We start from the raw sequence: 20,400 nt of genomic DNA on the forward strand, positions 1-20,400 counted from the left end.
TGCTACTAATGTGATCTAAGTTTCCAGCATGAAGGTTCAGGGGCCTCTTCCAGCGTTAGTCATAAGCCAACGGAGAGTTTATAAATCTCTCGCTCGCTGCAGATTTAAAACGTCTAAATAACGTACGCGCTGATATTTCCACATCTCACCACATCATGAGATGGTTGTATTTTTCCAGGGAAGGCTCGAAATGGAGGTCCCTCGCAGCCAGTAAAACTTATTTGGGCATGTAGTCGGTGAGTCATGCCAGCAGCATATAGCAAGAGGCATAAAACTCCAACCAAAAAACCTGAAGTAGACAAACTGTGTTAAGTGTTCATAAAATATCTCTGGCCAGGGAATGTTTGATGGAGGGATCAAGGAAGAGAGAGCTCTGCTTCTATGTTCCCCCTGTGGTTTTATTGCAGGCTGATGAAGGCATGTGAATAGTGTGGATACTCACATCTACACCTTTTGTTTTCAAGTTCTTCTGATCCTTCCACAATGCTCACAGAGGTCAGGGGTCACAGGTCAGGGTCTGCAGACCTGAAGCTGGGCACGTATTCATTTTAAATGTAATACTTTGGTCAAGGACACTTCACCCCTGATGGTGGCACTATACTTTCTGCTGTGGCATTTTTAAAAATGAGATTTCCCTGCAGGGTCTGGGAGCGTTGTTTCCTCAGAAGATCATAAAGGACGTGTTCATTTCATTTGATAAATTGTCTAAATATCCTGCATTTAGAGATGCTGACATATCTCTAAACTGCACTGTTCAGCAGCCAAAACGCAGATGTGAGGCACCTGACACAGTCACACTATTTATCTTAAAACATCGGGTCCTTATTAATTAACCCTCAACCTGATTTTAATCATGCAGCAATCTGTATATTATTTATAATATTAAGAAAATGCAATGTCATTCGCAAATTTGTCATAAATGCATATGATTGAAGGATAAAACAAAGCATGGGTTGGACTGACTCAGCCAAATGCAATGTTTCACCTTCTGAGCCTGTAATAATAGATTTGTAATAACAGGTAACCTCGTGTCGGTGTCTTGAGAGAGGAACAGTGAGTGTTAATCAAGCAGCTGTTTGAACAAGAAGGAGCAGAGTATCGCAACACGAGAGAATCGGCCAAATCAGATAGAAAGGAATGAAGAACACTTGGCCGTGATATTTTGAGAGTGAGTAAGTGGCCACAAAAAATTTGCCCGTGCAAGCACATTTTTGCCTTTTGGGTCGCTTCTGGAGAAACGAGGTCTATTAATATAAAAGAGGACAAAAGATCAGAGCAAATTGTTATAATTTATTATTTTATTTAATCAAACTTAATATTGATTAGCTTTATTAATATTTCAATCTCTGAATTTTTGTATAACATTACTTGCATTATAACTGTTTTAATGAATCTCTTATTGCGAAAGCGTGGGACAAACTACTAATAAATTAATTACTGCCAACTGAATCTGTCAGAAATATGTAAATATATTTTTTTGAAACTGCCAAATTATTATTAAAACATCTAAATTGAAACACAATTGTTCCTTAAACATTAAAAAATAATTAGTAGCTGCAATTATTATAAGCGTCGTCACGTCTTCATTTGCCAACACCGCCATCTCGTGGACGAACAGGTACACGACGCCAAACGTCGTGCGTGACTCGTCATCATTACGCGTCCGCCACAACACGTGAAGAAAACATGTCGAGGGGAGGTTGTTGTTTTTTTCCCCCCCTGACTTTTAATTGCAGCTCGTCTCCATTCGTTTAATACGGGAACTTTTAACCCCGTTTGGACTCGGTAAGTAGCCGGAGAGCGACGGGAGGCTAAACTTAGCTTTACTCCCCTTTTTATTTTTTATTTTTTATATTTTTTTTTTAGTTTCCGGTTGTTTTGTTAGCTTGTAGCTTTGCTAACAGCGTGGACAACATGGAGACAAATTCCATTGAGCTCCACGGAGACGAGGAGATCATCGAAGTCATCGACCTGAACGACGCGGAGCCCGGCCCAGGTGGGTGTGACGGATTACACCCTCCTCAAAGATCACAGATTGCATCCACAGTAACTCACCCTCTCCTCCTCCTCCTCCTCCTCCTCCTCCTAGATGACCTGGCTGATGACTTGGAGGACGTGGACTTCGAGGACATCGGCCAGGCAGATGATGAGGGCTGGGAGACCGAGGACGAGATGGAGGCTGAGGCAGAGCAAGATGACAGTGAGCTCACCTTCTCCAAACACACAGGTAAACAAAAACAAACATCCTTCAGACGAGTCCACGTGGCTGTCAATCAATGTCTCAATGTCTCTGGCTTCCTGTCTCCTGTCCAGGCTCTGTGTTTTGCGTGAGTTTGGATCCGGCCACAAACAGCTTGGCTGTGACGGGAGGGGAGGACGACAAGGCCTACGTGTGGAGGGTGAGCGACGGGGAGGTTCTGCTGGAGTGCACAGGTCAGAGGAGGAACACCCTGCAGACGCTTCATCCAAACAAACATGGTGAAACCGGAGCTGACAATAATCTGTGAAACACTGAAATAGTTTTGGTTTTTTTTTGTTTTTTTTTTCCTGTCTTTTGTCTCCGCAGGTCACAAAGACTCGGTGACGTGCGCCGTGTTCAGCCACGACTCGTCCATGGTGGCTTCGGGCGACATGAGCGGGACGATTAAAGTCTGGAAAGTGGAAACCAAAGAGGAGATCTGGTCCTTTGAAGTGGGAGATCTGGAGGTGAGGGCTCCTGGTCCGAAGCCTTTTTTTTTTGTGTGTGTGTGTGTGTGTGTGTATTGGGGTTTTTAAATGGATGTGTGGTCTCGTGGAGGAAGTGAACGATCAGACACCGTTGAGCGAGGCGCACAACCCGCAGGAGTTATATAAAAATGCAGCGGAAACTAAAGGAAAATAGTTTGTGTGTAAAGCAGCTGTTAAAACGCCTCCTTCTTGGCTGCGCCTCCTCCCCAGTGGTTGGAGTGGCATCCCTGCGCCCCGGTGCTGCTGGCAGGAACAAACGACGGCAACATGTGGATGTGGAAGATCCCCGCAGGAGACTGCAAAACCTTCCAGAGTCCCGCGTGTCAGGCCACCAGCGGCAAAGTCCTCCCTGACGGTGAGAGACACGGGGAGTACAGGGACACAAATTCACTCACAAAGAAACAGAAAAAAAAGCATTCACGGTATTAAAAAGTTGAAAGAAGCCGATTAACAACAGAGATTTTTTGCGCAGGTAAACGGGCTGCGGTGGGTTATGAGGATGGGACGGTGCGCGTGTGGGACCTGAAGCAGGGAAACGCCATCCACGTCATTAAAGGTGAGTTAACGGCATTTTGAGTTCTCGTCTCGACGCTTCGATTCTTCAGGGTGACTCACGATGATCGCAACGAAATTACAGCTGCGAATACGGGAACTTAAAAGAGGAAGTGATCCTCTGGAGAACATCTGACGCAAATTCAGAACAACAATATTTCAAAGGTTGCAGTGCAGCCGGCAGAACTTCGTCTTCCACACACAGTTTGCTGTTTACGGTCGGATGTTTTACGCTCTGCACGAACTACTCGTCCAGTTTCCCACAGATTCATCATTCAAATGCTGCTGTCTGTTGATCTTTCCTGTAACTGTGCTGCTCCGACTCCACTGGGAAAGTGATATTTGTATTTATTGAGATGAGAAAGCAGTTAAAATGGGTCATTGAGTAATGGTCTGTTTTTAGATTAATTGTTTACTTGCTGAAGTGGTTCTTCCAGCACAGTTGCAAAGTTTTATAAATAAACTGAAGGCATTGATAAATATAAGCTATTAATGGAAATGATAAAAGTCCCGGACATTAATCAAATACAGACATGCAGATAATCAAACAGGAAGTTGGAGGACAACTACAATCAACGTCGTTGATATACTGAATTTCATGGTGGACATTTAGTCGTGGCTCCTTTTGACAGGTCAGGACGGACACGAGGGGGCGCTGACCTGCCTGGCATGCAACAAGGATGGATCTCTGGTGCTGACCGGCTCAGTGGACGCCTGTGCCAAGCTCATCAACACCGCAACGGGCAAGGTGGCTGCCATGACGACACAATAACAGGCAGACGGGACAGGAAAGAGGAAAGAGGAAATAGGAAAGGTCGATTGGCATCTTCTAATATCTGTGTTTGTCGTGCGTGTGAAGGTGGTCGGAGCGTTCTCCGTGGAGGGAGGCAAAGCAAAAGGATCGAAAGACGAGCAAGAATCCAACTCCGTAGAATCTGTGGGATTCTGTAACGTGTGAGTTGTTGAGAAACATCAAGATTGGGTCAGTCGTGGAGGGAATCCGGCTTCAGCTCCTTAAACGTGTTACCTCTCTCATCCTGTCCAGCCTGCCTCTCATCGCCGTGGCGTACTTGGACGGGACTCTGGCCATATACGACCTCTCAACACAAGCGTTGAGGCACAGGTGCCTGCACGAGGTAACGGCCGCCATCGGGGTGGTCTGGTTGAGTTGCTGTAGCAGATAATGTGTTAAAATAAACATCCAGTGATAGCAGGAAGAGAACGTCGAGTTAAGGAGTTACGTTTTGCAGTTTACACAGTTGAATATCAGGACAGTTTGTTCAACGTTTTTTTTTTTTTTTACTGCAAGAAAGAAATGATGGTAATGCACTTAAAACAGCCCCTTTATTTCTATACTGTAATAAAAATAGGATATTGGCTGTTCGCAAAGGTGATTTGATGGTTTGTAAATGTCTCCTGTTGTCCTCTCCGCGCTCCTCCAGGCTGGCATCGTTCACCTGCGGTGGGAGGAGTCTTCTTCTGTGGTGTCCACCTGCAGTCTCGACGGAGCGCTGCGTTTATGGGACGCCCGCTCTGGCAACATGGTGTCCGAGTACCGCGGCCACACCGCAGAGATCCTCAACTTCAGCATCAACAGGTGAGATGTCACTCCAACGCTCGGATTAAACAGCACGCCGGCTCTTATTGAAGTACAATGTTGAGCATTTTTGTTGCTTTGTGTGAATACCCAAGCAGAAAGCAGATTTAGATGAATTAGTCTTCTTGATCTCCTCCTCGTCTGTCCTCAGGGAAGCGTCTCTCGCAGTGACCGCTTCAGGAGACAACCAGGCGAAAGTCTTCTGCCTCCAAAGACCTGACCGGTAAAAGACAGACAGAAGACAAAGGCGAGAGGAGAGGAGAGGACATTTTTCAGGAGAAACATCAGAGACATTTCATTATCAGACTTTATGTTCACTCACATTGAAGGAAACAGGTTCCCTTCTCCTCAGGATTTTTAAGTATTTGCGTTTGTGGTCCTGAAATCTTGTGATTTTGTAGAAATGTAGCAACCAAAAGTTCACTTTTCCTCAGTTGTGCTTATTTGGCAGATGTTCAAGCATTTTCTAGCACACTTTAAGTAACTAAGACTCTCTTTCAAACAAAATTGTTCCTCACTATTTTAGTTCAAGTACGCTCTTGTTGGAGAATCTGACAGCCTAAACAAAGTGAAATTCAAAGTGTGATGCATTATAATGTCTCGTGTTCAACATCTGTTTTAGTCCTAAAATAGATTTTAGATATAAAAAGATAGAGAAGGGAAGTTTTTTTCCATAATGGGAGTATTTTGTTTGCCAAATGTTTTCCTCCCTGAAGATGTGTTTGTGGTCTTCCAGCTTTCCGACACCTCGTTTTTGTTGTAAACTCAAATGTAAATACAAAATAATTAATAATATACTTTCTTTTGGGTAACCATTAAAGTTCATTTTCAGCTGAGGGCTGTTCTGTGTCTTGTGTTCACTTCCTCTGAGTTCATATTTATCCATCTATTTCTGTCCACGTTGATCAGTAGTGATAAGATGATGATGCATTTTGAAGCTGTGAGCTCAGACTGGATGACTAAAGTGGTCATTTGGAGGGCTGGGAAATGATGCAAGGTACCATAAAATGTTTAAACCAAGTGGTCTCTTGGCTTGTTAAGATGGTTAGTGATTCTGTTATAACTCAGATCTTTTATCAGATATGAATAAAAGGGAGGATGTGAGTCAGTCTGGGCCTTGAAAGAAAGTAGATCTTCCCACGGCCTACGTGTGATAAAAGGCAGAAAATTGCAGCCGACTTTAACTTTTAAAAGTTTTAATAACACATTTAGTTGTTAATAATTGAATCCAGGTTCTGCCCCAGTAGCCTTGGAGTTGTCCATACCATGTTTAACACAAGTCGGTCTATAATATGTATTTATGAGGAAAAAAAATGAACAATTTGAAACCGTCGTGAACTACATTTCCTGCTGTCAGGAACCACATTAGCTCTCCAGTCACTTGTGACCTAGTACATTTCCATTAGCGTGTGACTGATAGGAGCCTATTAAACCTAAAGGTCAGAACATTTTTTTTTTCTCACAGCACCGGTCTGCGTCTGGTGGAAAGTGAAGCATTAACATCACAGCTGTGACTCAGTGCAGTGCATCCTGTGCAGCTGAGTGTACAATCATTGATATTAATGGATGCGAGACTCTGGGATGAGCGGTCCGAGCTCTGATTGGTTACTTACACTCTGATGAAGACCAGACTGGGTCGAACTTAAACGTTTTTAATTGTTCTTATTTCTGCCTGCTGGTCCTCCTCTCTGCTCGGCTGTCCCATCAGGAAGAGGAAAAACCAACGTCAGTCGGTATCCTGCGCACAAGTGCTTCTTCCTTGTACCTCAGCTCACACAGTCCTTGTGTGCAACTGTGCATAACTCACACAGACAGCCACGAACACGCGTTTGCGCCTTGCGTGGACACCGTTTAGTCTGATAGAAAATATGAGATTTCAGGTAAAAGCAGGAGAATACGCTTTCTATTCAGCTCGAAGGGGAAAATAACAGCTGTCGACTCAGGCGTGTCAGGAGACAGCAAGTGTGTGTGAAGTGCGGAAGGATTCTCACCTTCGGACCTCCACGGGGCCGAAACAACTTTCTACCACTTCAAGCACAGAAATGGAGAGCTGATATCAGTCCAGTGCCAGACGATCTTATTAATCTTATCACGTTACATTTTTCGATTGTATGCAGAAATAAACCAGATAGAGGAACGGTTGTGCAGAGCCAGGAGTTCCAAGAAAGCCGAGGTGGTCCGTCTCCGTCTGAAGATGTTGTGCTTTTCATGTCCAGCTTGTCCTCCCTGCAAAGTGTCTGTCCAAACTCACGTCACGTCATGGAACGTCTGTTTAAAAGCATAATCTGACTGGACTTCGTCCATCTCAACCGGCACCGGGTCTTCTCTAAACCATCAGCGGAGGAGTCGTCCGTGTTTGGCTGACAAAGCAGGTCACCACCGGCCCTCCATCCTACGCTGTGTTTAAATATGAGACGCGTATAACAAGCTGTGGAGACGTACACACTTTTGTACGTGTATGTTCGGGTCAGTGCTGGGCCAAATAAAAGAAGCAAATAGATCAGAGAAGTTTTACACAGAAGTTAGCTCTAAAAAAAAAAAAAAAGTCTGGGCGTCTAATTGGCCTTATTAATGTTTAATAAAAGGTAATCTCTTACAGCGCTTTTAGTTGAGGATGATAAATATCTAGGTTACATGTTACATCAGGCGGCTGTCATGAGGACAAAGCGAAATGTTCTTATCGTGAACATTTTTATCCTCCATTTGTGTATGTGGACTTAAAGACAGTGATGGAAAATATCTACCGGTAGTCAATGGATGTAAAATTGTGCAAAAAAAGCTTGTTAGTTGGAAGAGGGTTGGTGGACACTGTGGCCCGGTTGCCCAACACAGGAAAGCCACTGAACAAGTGCTGCCTCCTCCTTCTCTGCACTTCCCCTTTAAAGTCCGAGAGAGGAACAGTCTCACACTTGGCTGCTCGCTGTCTCTGTCATAATTCGCCGTGAGGTTTTGTAGAGGATGATGTGGCTGAGTTCGCCGAGGTCACCTCGAAGGATGAAGAAGAAGCTCCTGTAGTTGGTGGATATGATATATAGGGGAACATGCGTGGAGTTATCAGGACAGTGACAAGAAGCTGTACTTTCATTACATTTAGTCTCTTAAGACTGGACATCACAAAAAGGTAAAAGTCTCACTAATTTTGCTCCTTCAGTTTATTCATTGCAACAGATCCTCGTGCCTTTCTGCTGTTTTTAATCATTGCTATTCTACATATTTTAACATTTCATAGATTCCTGCATTACATAGTATTTTAACAATTTGAAATTTGAAACAGCCCTTGTATTTAAAATTGAGAAATCAGTTTGCGTTTGTTTATTTACCTTTTAAAGACAATATTTGGCGACTTTGAAACCAGAAAACTGTATTTGGGGCTTGAAGCTTTTTACATATATGTGAACAATGACCATGCACGTGTAGCAATGTCTATAACACATAAGGTGCATATTAGTATATATAGTAAAGCTTAACCATAAAGCCTGTAGACACAAAGCTATGTGTAATATATAGGTGCGGTTTGTTGGAGTTCACTGTGACAATCTGTGTATATTTTACTTCTGTAAAAGTCCTGTAAGCTTCGTTGAATTATCTTCTGGATACGCATCACTTTCCAGACTATAATAGACACAGAGACGGTTGTAACTCCAGAGTCCCGGCTGATGAATTATTAAAAGGAAGCTTAACGTGTGCTCTTATTTGCCGTTGGCTAACAAAGAGGTCACATTTGTTCGGGTGGCAAGGAAACGACAGAAAGTAACATTGCGAGTTATAGTTGTGGGGTTTTATAACTGTTCCTGTGTCTCTTTACATAAGACAGTTTGTGTGTCTCCTTCCCTGCAGGGTAGCTGCATGTTGATGAGACTGGAGACAGGCTGCAAAAAGGAGGATCATAGGATTTCACGTATGATGGACTACAACGACTCCCAGGCGCTGCTCTCTGAAGAGCACCTCATCTACATCATCACCGTGCCGCTGTCCACCTCCATCATCCTGTCCAACCTCGTCATCATTCTGGGCATCTCCTGGAACCGCCAGCTCCACAACACGCCCAACTACTTCTTCCTCAGCCTGTTGGTGGCCGACATGTGTACGGGCGTGGCGCTGCCCTTCATCCCGTTGATGGGTCTGAACCGGCAGTTGAGTTTTAGCTCCTGTCTGGTGGCTCACGTGTTCCCAAATTTCCTCTTCTTGGCGTTCCTCTTCAACCTGGTAATGGTCCACTATGAGCGCTACGTCTGCATCGCTGACCCGCTGCATTACAACAACTTGTGGATGCATCGCAGCTTTCCTCTGGCGCTGCTCGTGGTGTGGGCGCCTCCACTTCTGTTCGCGTCTCTGCCTGCTTTCGGGTGGAATAACTGGACGGGGCCCGATTGGGACGGCTGTTGCGCAAGTAGCCAAAAGTTAACGTCTCTTTCAAACTGTTCCACCAACGGAACCGCCTGCTGCTCGTACAGGCGGGTGTTCCCCAACGCTTTCATCTACTTGGAGGTGTACGGAGTCGTTTTACCCGCTATTCTCACCATCGCCGGCATGACCGGACGCGTGTTGTGCATCACCCGGGGTCAGCTGAAGGACATCTGCCGCCTCCATCGTTCGGTGGAGCGAGGGGGTCAGGCCTCGGACCGGGCGCAGAGGCTGAACCTGCGCTACACCCGCTGCGTGGTGGCGGTCTCGCTGACTTTTCTCGCTTGCTGGGTTCCCTATCTCATCTACACGCATGTCTGCATAGCAGTCTTGATCAGTGACACCAGGTGGAGCTCCACCGTGCACATTGTGCTGTCTTGCACCGGGATCGGAAGCATGGCCGTGGTGCCGCTGGTGCTCGGCCTGGCCAACAGGCAGTACACGGAGCCGGCATACAAACTTCTCCAGAAACTCAGGGACAGGTGGAGGCGAAGGACGCGGGGATCACAGGACGTTGCACTCTGAAAGAATACTGTTGAATCCAAACATGGAGGAAATGCTTGTTTGGATTTATTCTGTGGCAAATTATTTATTGTTGTTCTTTGAGAAAGCCGCGCAATTGGAAGAAGTGATTCTTAAACAAGGCAAACAAATATATTAGACAGAATAAAGGCGGCATAAGATACTCACTGTGCTCCTCCCCTGGACAACTCCCTTAAAACAGACATATAAGCCTAAAGAAAGCACAACCAGCTGCTGTTGTAGTATTTGGTGTGATGGCAACCTTCAATCTTCTCATCAAACTCTGAGAGAAAATCAGTGTGTTCCCCAAAACCTCTGAACATCTCTCACATTTGGACAGGGTGTGTTTGATAGATCCGGTTGATGCAGATAGCATTAATTAACAAATTAGCTGGAGCCAGGCAGTCTCGTTCCCTCCTCCTCCTCCTCCTCCTCCTCCTCATCCTCCTCCGGTTCTCCTCCGTCTTCCTGACACATATGTAGTTGATATCCAGATGTGGAAAACATGCTGGGACATGGCTTAGGAAGGCAACGCAGACGTCCCCGGACCTCCCTGACCCCAGCAGTCCTGACGTCCCAACAGTTCAAACCTTGTTTGCTCTTTAATTTCATTAAAGTCTGCTCTTCCTCCTCAGCTCGCCTTCGCCCCCCCCCCACACACACACAGTGTGTACACATTAAAAACCCATTGTAATTGGGGGGGAAATCATGCATGACATGTTGTGTTTAATCAAGCCTCAAATAAAAAAAAGCTTATTTCCGTTGAATGGATCTTTACAGCACATAAAACTTCAAAATACAAGTAGCAGATGTTTCTGCAAGGCACGAGACCGCTTACACAGCATTTAACCTCCCTCAAACATTTCATCGAAATACAGCAGAGACTAGAAATTCATAACGTTGAGGATTTCCATATCCATGTTCTAAATGCAAACATGACCTTCAGCTGATGTCTGTCTCCTACATGTTCTTGCGATGCTAATCTCCCCAAGTCTTTTGGGATGTATTACAGACTGTGGATACAGCCGTTTCCCCTCCTCAGCTTGCATACCAGTATAAAGATAAACACTGGCGAGGGAAGTAGGAGTAAACACTGCAGGGTGACAGATGGAGCAGATCTACGAGCAGTCAAAAAAGAAAGGTTTTTTTTATTTTGCTGGTGCTCTGGGGTCGAATAAAACACTTTTATTCACAGGTTTTTCACATTTGTGAAACCTTTCACAGCTTTTTCTTTTCACATCTTGACCACATTAGACCCGGTACAGATCTTAAACCACGATACTAGATCTGTACCGGGACTAACGGGGATATCTGGGATGATAATGTGCTGGTCTCCAGTTAAATTTATATCGCACCTTCAATGATACACACATACACATACTCAGGCACTTACCATTAGACGACTTCATAACAAAACCATCCGTCTGTTGTGAGTGAAAGCAGCCATGTCCATGTCCATGTCCATGTCTGTGGACACATTCAATCAAGCCTTGAATATTGATCCAACAAGCCTTTGTTAAAACTTCTGGAGTGTCAGCCAGGTTACTATGGAGACAGATAAGCTTCCTATGGCTCAAATTGACACGTTTCAAATGTTAAAAGTACAGGAAAAATATTTGAATTTAATTTTTTTTGTTGTTGTTGTTATATTTACAAATATAAGATTCAATGTGAATGCTTAAAACCACACACACACACACACACACACACACACACACACACACACATTAAATATAATCCTTGACATAACAAGGCGGTTAAATCCACGAGCCTCTTGCCTGCCATGTTTCCTGACAGTTTTTGGTCAACGGCGAAAACATTAAACAACATAATTATACACAAGCAACAACTGTGACTCTTAAAATGTTGAGTTTTAAATTGGACTTTTCTATTAAACCACTTACTGTCAAGGTTGTTTTGTTCCGTTTTATTTTTCCTTAATTGTTGTCAGGGCGTTTTCACACCTGAAAGTCCAGAACAATTAACAAGCATTACAGGTGCAACTCCTGACGTGAGTCACATGACGCATTTTGAAGTTCAGGTGGCGCGTGGGGAAATCAGGAAATGAGAATCTCTAATTAAAGCAGAAAACACATTTGTGCACTTTGCAGATAGGCTGGTGATGTTCTTTAGGTATTCGGGGTTAGGACCATGTTTAGACTGCACTTTGGTGACACAATGTAAAGTTTTGGATGCGTTTCTGAGCAACTGTATATTTGAATAAAAGTTGAAAAAAAACCACACATATTGTTCATGGTTCTTTATTAATTACATTTATAATCCTTAATCTAACAGTAAACTATCTGATATCTTGTGATTACTTTGACAAATTTGAGGTACTAAGGTACACACACAGGATTTCAGACATATCTGATATATTTTGTAAAAAAAATAGAGCCCCACTGAAACCCCTTTAATATTGTACTTGAACTCACAAGTTACTTCTTTTATTATTCATATCATTGAGAAACCTTTTCAGCCTTAGACAAACTCTCCTTTTTAGATCACACAACGTTGGGGAGAAACAACTAGAAGAAATCTGAGAAAAAATATAGCTGCTGGAACACCACAAGTCTTTACACATGCAAACAAAGATAAGAAAATCCTTTCAAAAACACGGCTCAACATAAACAAACGTCCACACATTGATGCAGAGATTCTAAAATATTCGACCTGCCGTGAAGCTGATGTCAGACTGTTCACTCTACCAGAAACCACACAAACAAAAGAGATTGATTAAAACTCATTGGGATTCTCTAATAACTTAATTGAAAGTTTTTCTTTTCACATGTTATGGATGTATTGTCATTCTGCAGAGAGAGGCGTGATGGACAGTCGCCCTCTGTCAGTCGCTGTAACAGGAGCTTTCAGACACGACTCTGCCTTCTTCCACTTCCACCCGGATCAGCAGACGCTTCTTGGCGAAGGGGTCCGTTGGTGGACTAATGGTGGTGGCCGGGACGAAGGCGGGTTTTGCAGCTTGTGGCTTCTCTGGTAGGTGTTGCTGCGGCGGCAGGTGAACTTCTGCGTGCAAGTAAGGACGTGGATTGGTTGATTTGTTTTTATAAATCTGAGCAAAAGAAAGGTTTGATTTTAGTGAAGCAAAAAGCACGAAGCAAGCAGGAGAACGCTGGTAGGCTGTCCGTGAAATGGATGCTGTTTTTTTAAGTGTCCATTTATTTATTGATTGATTTATTAAAACTCTTTTCAACAAGGGTGCATTCATGACCTACTGGTAAGTAGGGATGTTCTGGCTTACATGTCACACGGTGAAATTAAGGTGAAATAACCAAACAGCCAGACTTGGTTAGACTAGCCTACTCAATTTGCTTGTTATTTTAAATGTTAAAAACAACAGTACATCAAAATGTGTACTGTGCAAATAATATCAATCTCCTGAGCTCCATTTGGTCCCTGTGTTGGTTTATATGGATGCTGGCGAGGTCATTTGTCACTTTTGTGTTTTTGCTGTCCACATTTAAACGCTCTCAACTCAAACAGAGGCTTGTTCCCAAATGGGAAAACTTCCAATTACCAACTTCTTGAACACACGACTAGTTTCTGTACATTTGCCTTGTTAAATGGCTGAATTGCTTTCACAGCGGTGCAGTCATATATTGAGAACTTTGTTGTGTATATTTCTGACATCAGTAGTTTTGCAATCGTGTTTCAGTTTTAAGCCATTAAATCGCTGATAATGTCTTATAGCTGTTTATTTTGACAGAATTAATCAAATCAAAGAAAAACACATTAACATGTAACAAAACAACCTGAAATTCCATGTCAATATAATTCTTATGGTTTTTAGGGCTGCTAATTTCCAAAACAAAATGGTTCTCACCTGTGCGGCGCATGAGGTCGCTCATTCTTGGCAGAGATGGAACAAAGACAGTTGTTAGTGCAAGCGTTTCTACATGTAAATATGCTGTTTTTAATTTCATACATATTGATGTGAAGTCATCTAAATCCCCCTCTGCTTTACATACTTCTGCTCCTCGCCCTCCAGCAACTTGAAGTAGGTGGCGATCTCAATGTCCAGGGCCATCTTGAAGTGCAGCAGCTCCTGTTGTTTGCGGATCTGTCCAGCCAGGTCATGCTTGGTCCGCTTCAAGGCCTCTTCCAGCTGGGCGATGTGCTCGGTGGCCTTGTCCATGTTTTCCTCACCTTCTTGTCTGACATCATTGATGCTCTTCTTCAGGGAGTCTTCCTAACCGGAAAAAAACACGGGAAAAAAAATCAGCTGCTGGTTGCAGGGTTTAAAGTGTGTGCAGACCCCTGAACTAAGTGTGCATTTGTGTGGTACCAACCTTCCTTTTGAGAGCCTCCAGGTCTCCACAGAGCCTCTGGATGAAGCGCAGCATGTCTGAGATGTCCCTCGTTATGTTACGCACTTCCTGCTCACGCTGTCCTGCATTTAAGACCGTGGCACCCGTCTGAGGGGAGGGCAGAAATCAAAGAACTTATACAATCTGTTTACAAGTGTTAAGACTGATCTTTGTGGTAGCAGTCAGAAAAAGACTTTTCCTCACTTTTATATGGTTCCACTGCTCAGCTTCGTTCCTAGTGCGGGTGGCCATTATTGCATACTGATCCTTGAACGTCTCAACGATCTCGTCCATGTCCAAAGAGTGTTTGCTGTTGTTGCGGATGATCACCGTCTCATTATGGATGTGCGACTCCAGCTCCTTGATCTCCTGCAGGAGGCCAGACAAACAGGAGGGCAACAGTCAGTGGGAACTTATTTTTTACTTTCATCTTCTCTCGTACTCGATATCATTGTGTCATTACCTCATCATAGCCGACCCTGAGGAAGCTCAGCTTTTCCATCAGGTCCTCCAGCTCCAGAGCCAGCTCTACTGCCGCCATATGACCATCATCTACATCCTGTAACACACATATAAAACACATATTATAAGTGTATTGGTGCCTCGATGGCATAAAGTAAAGACATTTCTTCTAAAATATATAGAGGTGCACTTTATTTGCAAAACAAAGTGTGGTAAATGCACTGCAATACAGCAGTCTTTTAGAATTAGCAAATATAAGACAGATTTGTAAACACTTAAAAGAAAAAAGCAACATAAAAGGCATACAGTACCTTTTTGGTGACAATAAAAACATTCTCCAGCTCAGCTTTCTTGTCCATCTCATCCTCGTACCTGAAAGCAATGAAAAATAGAGTCAAAAAGCATTTTTGCAAAGAATTTGAGCCCTCTGGGTGTACACGGTGTTTACAGCTGCAACAAACCAGAGAGACTAGAAGACCCAGAAGAGCAAATCACTGAGTAAAGTGAGCTTCGCTGTGACATTCTGACCTCTTCTTGGTGTCCTCCACATCCTCCTGGTTCTTGAGCAGGTCGTCCTTCAGGTCGTCCTGGTCGTGGAGCAAAGTCTCGATCTGCTCATCTAGCTCGTTCCCCAGCTGCTTCACGATCGCGTCCACCTTCCCCTCGTAGTCCTCCTGATCCTTGAGGATCTTCAGCTTGGTGTCAAGCTTTTTGTTATCGTCCTCCAGGCGTTTCACCTAAAACAGAGACAAGGTGAGGGGAATGCAGGAGGAATTTTTTGCATATTATATAATTCAGGTTGATAAGAGTGATGATTTACTCTGGGAAAAAGAATAGAAAGCTTGTGGACAAATGTTGCATCTACATCTTTGTAGTTGTTACCAATGTATTAATAAAACAGCAATGCACCTTGAATCACTTTACATTTCTTGTTATAATGACTCACCAGTGACTCTTTCAGACCTCAAACTTAAGTTTTCTAATTTACCACAAGGTGGCGTCCTACATGTGCTTTCAACAATCTTTTACATGAAGACAGTTGCAGAAGGAGTCAGTTTTCGTGGCCTCCGGTAATAGAATTGATCAGAGCAGATAGAGGCTGACTCAAGCTCCAGGCAATAAGCTTTACATTCTTCACAAGGGCCTGATTTTACTCAGATCACAGATTTTGCACTGGTTCAAATGTGAGAATGAAAGAGGAACTAGATAAAAACAAATAGAAAAAAAAAAAATCAAGGAATACAGAAAGTGAGGGACTTACGCAATTATTTACCATTTGAATATTTTTGGAAATAAAAAAAATTACCTGAGACAGAAAGAACTAATATCCAACATAAGAGAGAAGGAAGACATTGTAAAAATATTGTTTAAAGTTGGTGTTTTTTTTCCTGTTTTTTCCTGGTTTTTTGTGATTTTTCAATCGAATATGTATTGCTCAATGCATTCATTAAATACTGCTTAATTGTTAAGTCCTTTTACATATGATCAGTAATTAATTAATTAATATAGCCAAAGAGTTGTAGTAGGAAAGGTATTAATTTAATTTACAAACCTTGTCAATCAACTGGACGAACTTGTCATTGAGTCCAAAACTCTCGTCGTTCTCCCTGGATTTCCCTGATGAGTCGAGTTTGTTGCTGGGCTGGCTTTTGGCCGGGCCTTCAGTGCCCGGTGTGTAGGACTGGCTGCTGTAATCTCTTGGTTTAGACATACTGAAACTTGTAACAGTGAGCTGACGTGTGGCTGAAACAGGTGAGCAGCGAAGGCACCCACACCCCTCCAGACCACCTGCTTTTAAGGTGGACAGGGACCACCCTTCACCTCCCCCAAACTGTCCCTGCGTCCAATCAGAAGAGGCCAAGTGCAATATTACAGTGAAAAAAATGAAAAAGTCAACATGGAAAACTTGAATTTGAACTCCGAACCAGTTTTTCCAGAAGTGGTCTTGAATTCCAAGAGCCAATGGCTTAACTGAGGGCGGATTTGTGCGTAAAAAGCAGGTATAAAACCTACCTGTTTCCTTCACATCCATCAGGTGACTCTCCAGCCAGGATCATTCTCTGTTGTTGTCAGCTCTTTATCGTCCAACAATAATCATGTCGTCTAACACCGCCGCCAGCATGTTCGGTGGAGCCGGTGGAAGAGGCTCCAGGGCATCCGTGTCGAGCCTGGAGGGGCTGCGTAACGTGCTGCGCAATGAGACGGACAGAGATTCCGCTCCCGTCTCCAAAAACGCTGCTGCGCCCGCTGCCGCTTCACCGGCTGCTGCTCTTGCCGTCCCCGCAGACGACAGGCAGATAAAGCGGGGCCTGAATGATCGGCTGTCCACCTACCTGAACAGAGTGAAGCAGCTGCAGGAGGGAAACTGCGACATGCAGAAAGAGATCGATGACATTTTGGCGAAGAGGGAAACACCTGAGGAACGCAACTGGGATGAAGTCCAGAAACCCCTAGAAGACCGCAAGAAGCAGGCGAGTAATCAGATTGAATTCTTGATTCATTTATGGGAACACATATGATCAAATTAAAAAAGAATCGATTTAAGTTTTTAGATTTTTTTTTTCTTAAGTAATTAAATTAAATTATTAGTACTGTTAATAAGTCATTAATTTATCCCCTCAGATCAAAGACATTACCATGGACAATGCAAAGCTGCTTCTCCAGATTAACAACACAAAACTGGCCAATGATGACCTCAAGAAAAAGTGAGTGTCATGCAGTCGAGATGAAAGATTGTTTTAAAAAATACAGCTCAGGAAATAGTACCTATGGGAATTTAAATGAGGCCACACTTTAGATCAAAATAGTCAGAGGTATTGATTGATCACTGTTGGGCTCCTCTTCCTGTTTGCAGACTGAACGATGAGACAGAGGCCCGGAAGGAGTTAGAGAAAGACCTGGAAGATCAGAAGAGGGTCATCGATGATACCAAACTGAACCGCGAGCAAACACAGAAAGAGATCGACCTGGTGAAGGACAACCTTGCTCAAATAGAGCAGGAGCACAAGGATGTGAGGCTGGAAACCAACACATTCAAAAAATCTTCTCCTGTACAAATAGCGTGAATCATGTGGCAAACTTGTAACTGTGGTTCTTGAAGGAGGTGGATGCTCTGCATGACAAGATCAAGGACTCCGAGGTGAAGGTGGAGATTGAATCCCAGGACTCCAACCTGCCCGAGATGCTCTGCAATATCCGCATCCAGTATGATAAACTAGCCAAGAAGAACCTGAAGGAGACAGATAAGTGTTACAGTAGCGAGGTACGTCACCTGCAGGATCTTAAAGGCGATCTGCTGCCTCTTGTCTCTTTATCTCACTGCCTCCTTCTTGTTTTTCCCCTCCTTTAGTCTGACAACATCAAAGTAGAGGAGGTCCAAAACGTGGAGGCCTTGCAGTCTGGAAAGACGGAGCTCAAGGATCTGCTGAAGCAGAAACAAACTCTGGAAATCCAGATTCAAAGTTCACTCAGCACGGTAACCGCACACAAACGAACACACAAGCCTTTTCAGAAACAGTATGTCACTTGTTCCGCTGCCATAAAATACAACAAAAACACAACATAACCTGAAACCACCCACACAGCAATGGCTGTCAAGGCAAGTTTGGAGATGCCTTGTTTGGACACATAGACCCTCAATATTTTCCTCTTTTACATAATCAGCCTGCGGTCGGAAGAAGTAAATATTTATTTATCATGTCAGGAATGATAAAAAACCGCCTGGAGGACTTTTAGTGTACTGGTCCTCTTCATAAACATTCCTGACTGCCGTGTCATTATACTGTAAAGATGCTACTTTAAACCAGAAAAAAACCTCCTAATCTGTCTCGCATCAGTCTGCAGACAGCTGGATTAATTCTTGCTCAACAAAACCAAAAATGACCATGAAAAAAGTCTAAGCACTAATTTAAGGTCTTTTCCTCTTGATTTATTACACAAAGACAAAAGACTGAAGAGATTTCGGGGTGGGATCCCCATAAAGAAGTGACTGTGTGTTGTCCTTTCAGATCCGCAACCTTGAAGACACTTTGAGGGCAACCAAAACGGAGTACGGTCAATGGATGGCCCCAATCAACCAGGCGATACTCAACCTCGAGTCAGAGCTGAAGGAGGTGAGGTCCCAGGTGGAGCAACAGGTGGAGACCAACAAGAACCTGCTGGGTGTCAAGATGAAGCTGAAGGAGGAAATCAATAACTACCAGCAACTGCTTTATGGCATGACCGCTGATACTGACAGGTGAGGCAAAGTCACGGCTCAGTACTTCATCACAGCTGTAGATTTCAATGTGTCATTGTCTTTTCTTCTCGAGTCCACAAATATTTGCCCTAAAGCAACAAACTCTTCCTTGAGAGGGTTTAAAGGAATAGCATCAAAACACGGAAATGCTCACAGAAGCACGGTGTACTTGTTTCCATCTCTGTAAGTTAGAATACTTTATGCTCTTCTCCCCTGACAGCTTGGAGTTTGCTTTAGAGGATGCACTGCACAGTGGTAAGTCCTGGATCCAACAGGAAAAAAAAAAATTAAATCACATTGCATTTGGGCTGTGACCGGATCGACAGGTTTACCTTTATCACCAAAGTATCTTTGACAGGCTTTCGATTTGGCATTGCAATCTGACTCCTCACAAACAGGAAACAAAAAAAGGAATAGTTTTGAATGCCTTTTGACTTTCTTGACAAGGATTTTGATAAGAGGATAGATACAACTGTCAGAAGGATTAGTGTTAATCTCAGTGTATCAAAAGAAGCATATTTCTCAAAATGTCAAAACTATTTCTTTACAGCTTGTCACATAACACCACTAAACTGCACTTTTACTGTTAGATTGCATGTAATCGCACCAGATTTTAACACTACATGGGGAAACAACAATGCCACTAACTAAACAATCAAAGAAAAGAAAAAAAAATCTTTTTTTTCACTTGATTCTGGCAGAAAGCTGAAGGACCAAGAGCATGTTTCTAAACACATTTATATGCTTGAAGGCTGTAAGATTAGTTTCATCTTTTTGTTCACAGACCAGCAAAAGACTGAAGCGGATGTGCCCAAACAGCAGGAAGAAGTTAAAGAAGAAAACCTTGTACAGCAAGAAAGTGCCCCTTCAATCAAATCTGCTCCTCCAAAAGCACCTGAAGAAGATAAGCCCCCTGAGGTGGAGGAAGGACACGTCGTCAAGGCAGACGGGTGCTGTCAACCAGGACGCAGCTCCAGTCAGCAGCCCGGCTAAAAAGAAAAAATCAAAGGATTCATCCTCCTCCTCCTCATCTTCTTCCTCCTCCTCCTCTGAGAATGAAGAAGACCAAAACGGAGGGTGAAGTGGCCAAAGCTTGATTTTTAAGTTTATTTCTGCTCTGTTCTTTTCAGTTACTTAACCAAGCATTACATTAACATTGTTCTTTACCTGTGGAGTTCCTGAGATTGTGTTTGATCAGATCTCTGTGAAATAAATAAATTTGGTTTTCAAAGAGAATGACCCAACCTTCCTTCATTGACTTCTAAATTATTCATATCTAAATTATGAGGCCACCTTTGCACAAAGTAATCATAGACATTATCATTTTGTGAAAAGCTCTAAATGTGTATCCCTGGGTAAGTATGCAGATGTCAGGGGTTTCATAGAAAGCATGTGGTGTAGTTCAGCTAATCTAAGAACCCAAATATACCTTTTTTTAATCGATTAAGAATTAATTTGTTATGAGGAAATTCTTAAAAAGTGCCCATAAATGTATTATTTGTGCTAACCAGTAGCTCAAAATCCAAATATGTTAAATTTGCCATCATGTAAAAACATCAAATTCTCACATTTAA

The 20,400-nt window shown here is 43.3% G+C and overlaps 4 protein-coding genes across 6 annotated transcripts; 3 read left to right on the forward strand and 1 right to left on the reverse strand.

Annotated features, from left to right (window-relative positions):
* Window positions 1–1,854: 1,854 nt before the first annotated feature.
* On the forward strand, window positions 1,855–5,712 carry aamp (angio-associated, migratory cell protein). The gene is made up of 11 exons (XM_069711839.1): window positions 1,855–1,996; window positions 2,090–2,227; window positions 2,314–2,433; window positions 2,567–2,706; window positions 2,938–3,082; window positions 3,200–3,283; window positions 3,912–4,027; window positions 4,139–4,233; window positions 4,325–4,415; window positions 4,722–4,876; window positions 5,028–5,712. The coding sequence occupies exons 1-11, from the start codon at window positions 1,915–1,917 to the stop codon at window positions 5,101–5,103; spliced, it is 1,242 nt and encodes a 413-aa protein (XP_069567940.1). The 5' UTR covers window positions 1,855–1,914; the 3' UTR covers window positions 5,104–5,712.
* Window positions 5,713–8,717: 3,005 nt separating this feature from the next.
* On the forward strand, window positions 8,718–10,560 carry LOC138628646 (G-protein coupled bile acid receptor 1). The gene has a single exon (XM_069711797.1). It carries the CDS (start codon window positions 8,723–8,725, stop codon window positions 9,803–9,805), a length of 1,083 nt encoding a protein of 360 aa, XP_069567898.1. The 5' UTR covers window positions 8,718–8,722; the 3' UTR covers window positions 9,806–10,560.
* Window positions 10,561–12,047: 1,487 nt separating this feature from the next.
* On the reverse strand, window positions 12,048–16,651 carry LOC138628705 (keratin, type II cytoskeletal 8-like). 2 transcript variants are annotated; one of them, XM_069711896.1, is made up of 10 exons: window positions 16,603–16,651; window positions 16,142–16,426; window positions 15,118–15,326; window positions 14,901–14,961; window positions 14,591–14,686; window positions 14,332–14,496; window positions 14,110–14,235; window positions 13,789–14,009; window positions 13,644–13,669; window positions 12,048–12,826 (listed from the first exon to the last, which is right to left on the reverse strand). In XM_069711896.1, the coding sequence occupies exons 2-10, from the start codon at window positions 16,298–16,300 to the stop codon at window positions 12,648–12,650; spliced, it is 1,242 nt and encodes a 413-aa protein (XP_069567997.1). In that variant the 5' UTR covers window positions 16,301–16,426; window positions 16,603–16,651; the 3' UTR covers window positions 12,048–12,647. The 2 variants fall into 2 exon arrangements, with proteins under 2 accessions (XP_069567997.1, XP_069567998.1); XM_069711897.1 differs by having other exon boundaries at window positions 12,745–12,872.
* Window positions 16,652–16,685: 34 nt separating this feature from the next.
* LOC138628704 (keratin, type I cytoskeletal 18-like) lies at window positions 16,686–19,853 on the forward strand. 2 transcript variants are annotated; one of them, XM_069711892.1, is made up of 8 exons: window positions 16,686–17,060; window positions 17,212–17,294; window positions 17,444–17,600; window positions 17,690–17,851; window positions 17,939–18,064; window positions 18,597–18,826; window positions 19,047–19,081; window positions 19,611–19,853. In XM_069711892.1, the coding sequence occupies exons 1-8, from the start codon at window positions 16,686–16,688 to the stop codon at window positions 19,817–19,819; spliced, it is 1,377 nt and encodes a 458-aa protein (XP_069567993.1). In that variant the 3' UTR covers window positions 19,820–19,853. The 2 variants fall into 2 exon arrangements, with proteins under 2 accessions (XP_069567993.1, XP_069567994.1); XM_069711893.1 differs by lacking the exon at window positions 19,047–19,081 and having other exon boundaries at window positions 19,611–19,725.
* Window positions 19,854–20,400: the final 547 nt, after the last annotated feature.

Source organism: Brachyistius frenatus, unplaced genomic scaffold, assembly GCF_029030835.1.
Source record: "Brachyistius frenatus isolate BFR_SWC_R1_liver_20210118 unplaced genomic scaffold, ASM2903083v1 Contig_103, whole genome shotgun sequence".
In the NCBI taxonomy this organism is placed as follows: Eukaryota; Metazoa; Chordata; class Actinopteri; family Embiotocidae; genus Brachyistius; species Brachyistius frenatus.

What these genes read in the sequence shown, in the direction of transcription:
- aamp (XM_069711839.1), top strand. Translation starts at nt 1,915, where the DNA reads ATGGAGACAAATTCCATTGAGCTCCACGGAGACGAGGAGATCATCGAA. An exon ending in CGACGCGGAGCCCGGCCCAG is followed by an intron (nt 1,997 to 2,089) that starts GTGGGTGTGACG and finishes TCCTCCTCCTAG; the next exon opens with ATGACCTGGCTGATGACTTG. An exon ending in TCTGTGGGATTCTGTAACGT is followed by an intron (nt 4,234 to 4,324) that starts GTGAGTTGTTGA and finishes CATCCTGTCCAG; the next exon opens with CCTGCCTCTCATCGCCGTGG.
- LOC138628646 (XM_069711797.1), top strand. Translation starts at nt 8,723, where the DNA reads ATGTTGATGAGACTGGAGACAGGCTGCAAAAAGGAGGATCATAGGATT.
- LOC138628705 (XM_069711896.1), bottom strand. Translation starts at nt 16,300, where the DNA reads ATGTCTAAACCAAGAGATTACAGCAGCCAGTCCTACACACCGGGCACT. An exon ending in GTGGAGGACACCAAGAAGAG is followed by an intron (nt 14,962 to 15,117) that starts GTCAGAATGTCA and finishes CATTGCTTTCAG; the next exon opens with GTACGAGGATGAGATGGACA. An exon ending in TCAGGGTCGGCTATGATGAG is followed by an intron (nt 14,497 to 14,590) that starts GTAATGACACAA and finishes GGCCTCCTGCAG; the next exon opens with GAGATCAAGGAGCTGGAGTC.
- LOC138628704 (XM_069711892.1), top strand. Translation starts at nt 16,686, where the DNA reads ATGTCGTCTAACACCGCCGCCAGCATGTTCGGTGGAGCCGGTGGAAGA. An exon ending in TAGAAGACCGCAAGAAGCAG is followed by an intron (nt 17,061 to 17,211) that starts GCGAGTAATCAG and finishes TTATCCCCTCAG; the next exon opens with ATCAAAGACATTACCATGGA. An exon ending in TAGAGCAGGAGCACAAGGAT is followed by an intron (nt 17,601 to 17,689) that starts GTGAGGCTGGAA and finishes TGGTTCTTGAAG; the next exon opens with GAGGTGGATGCTCTGCATGA.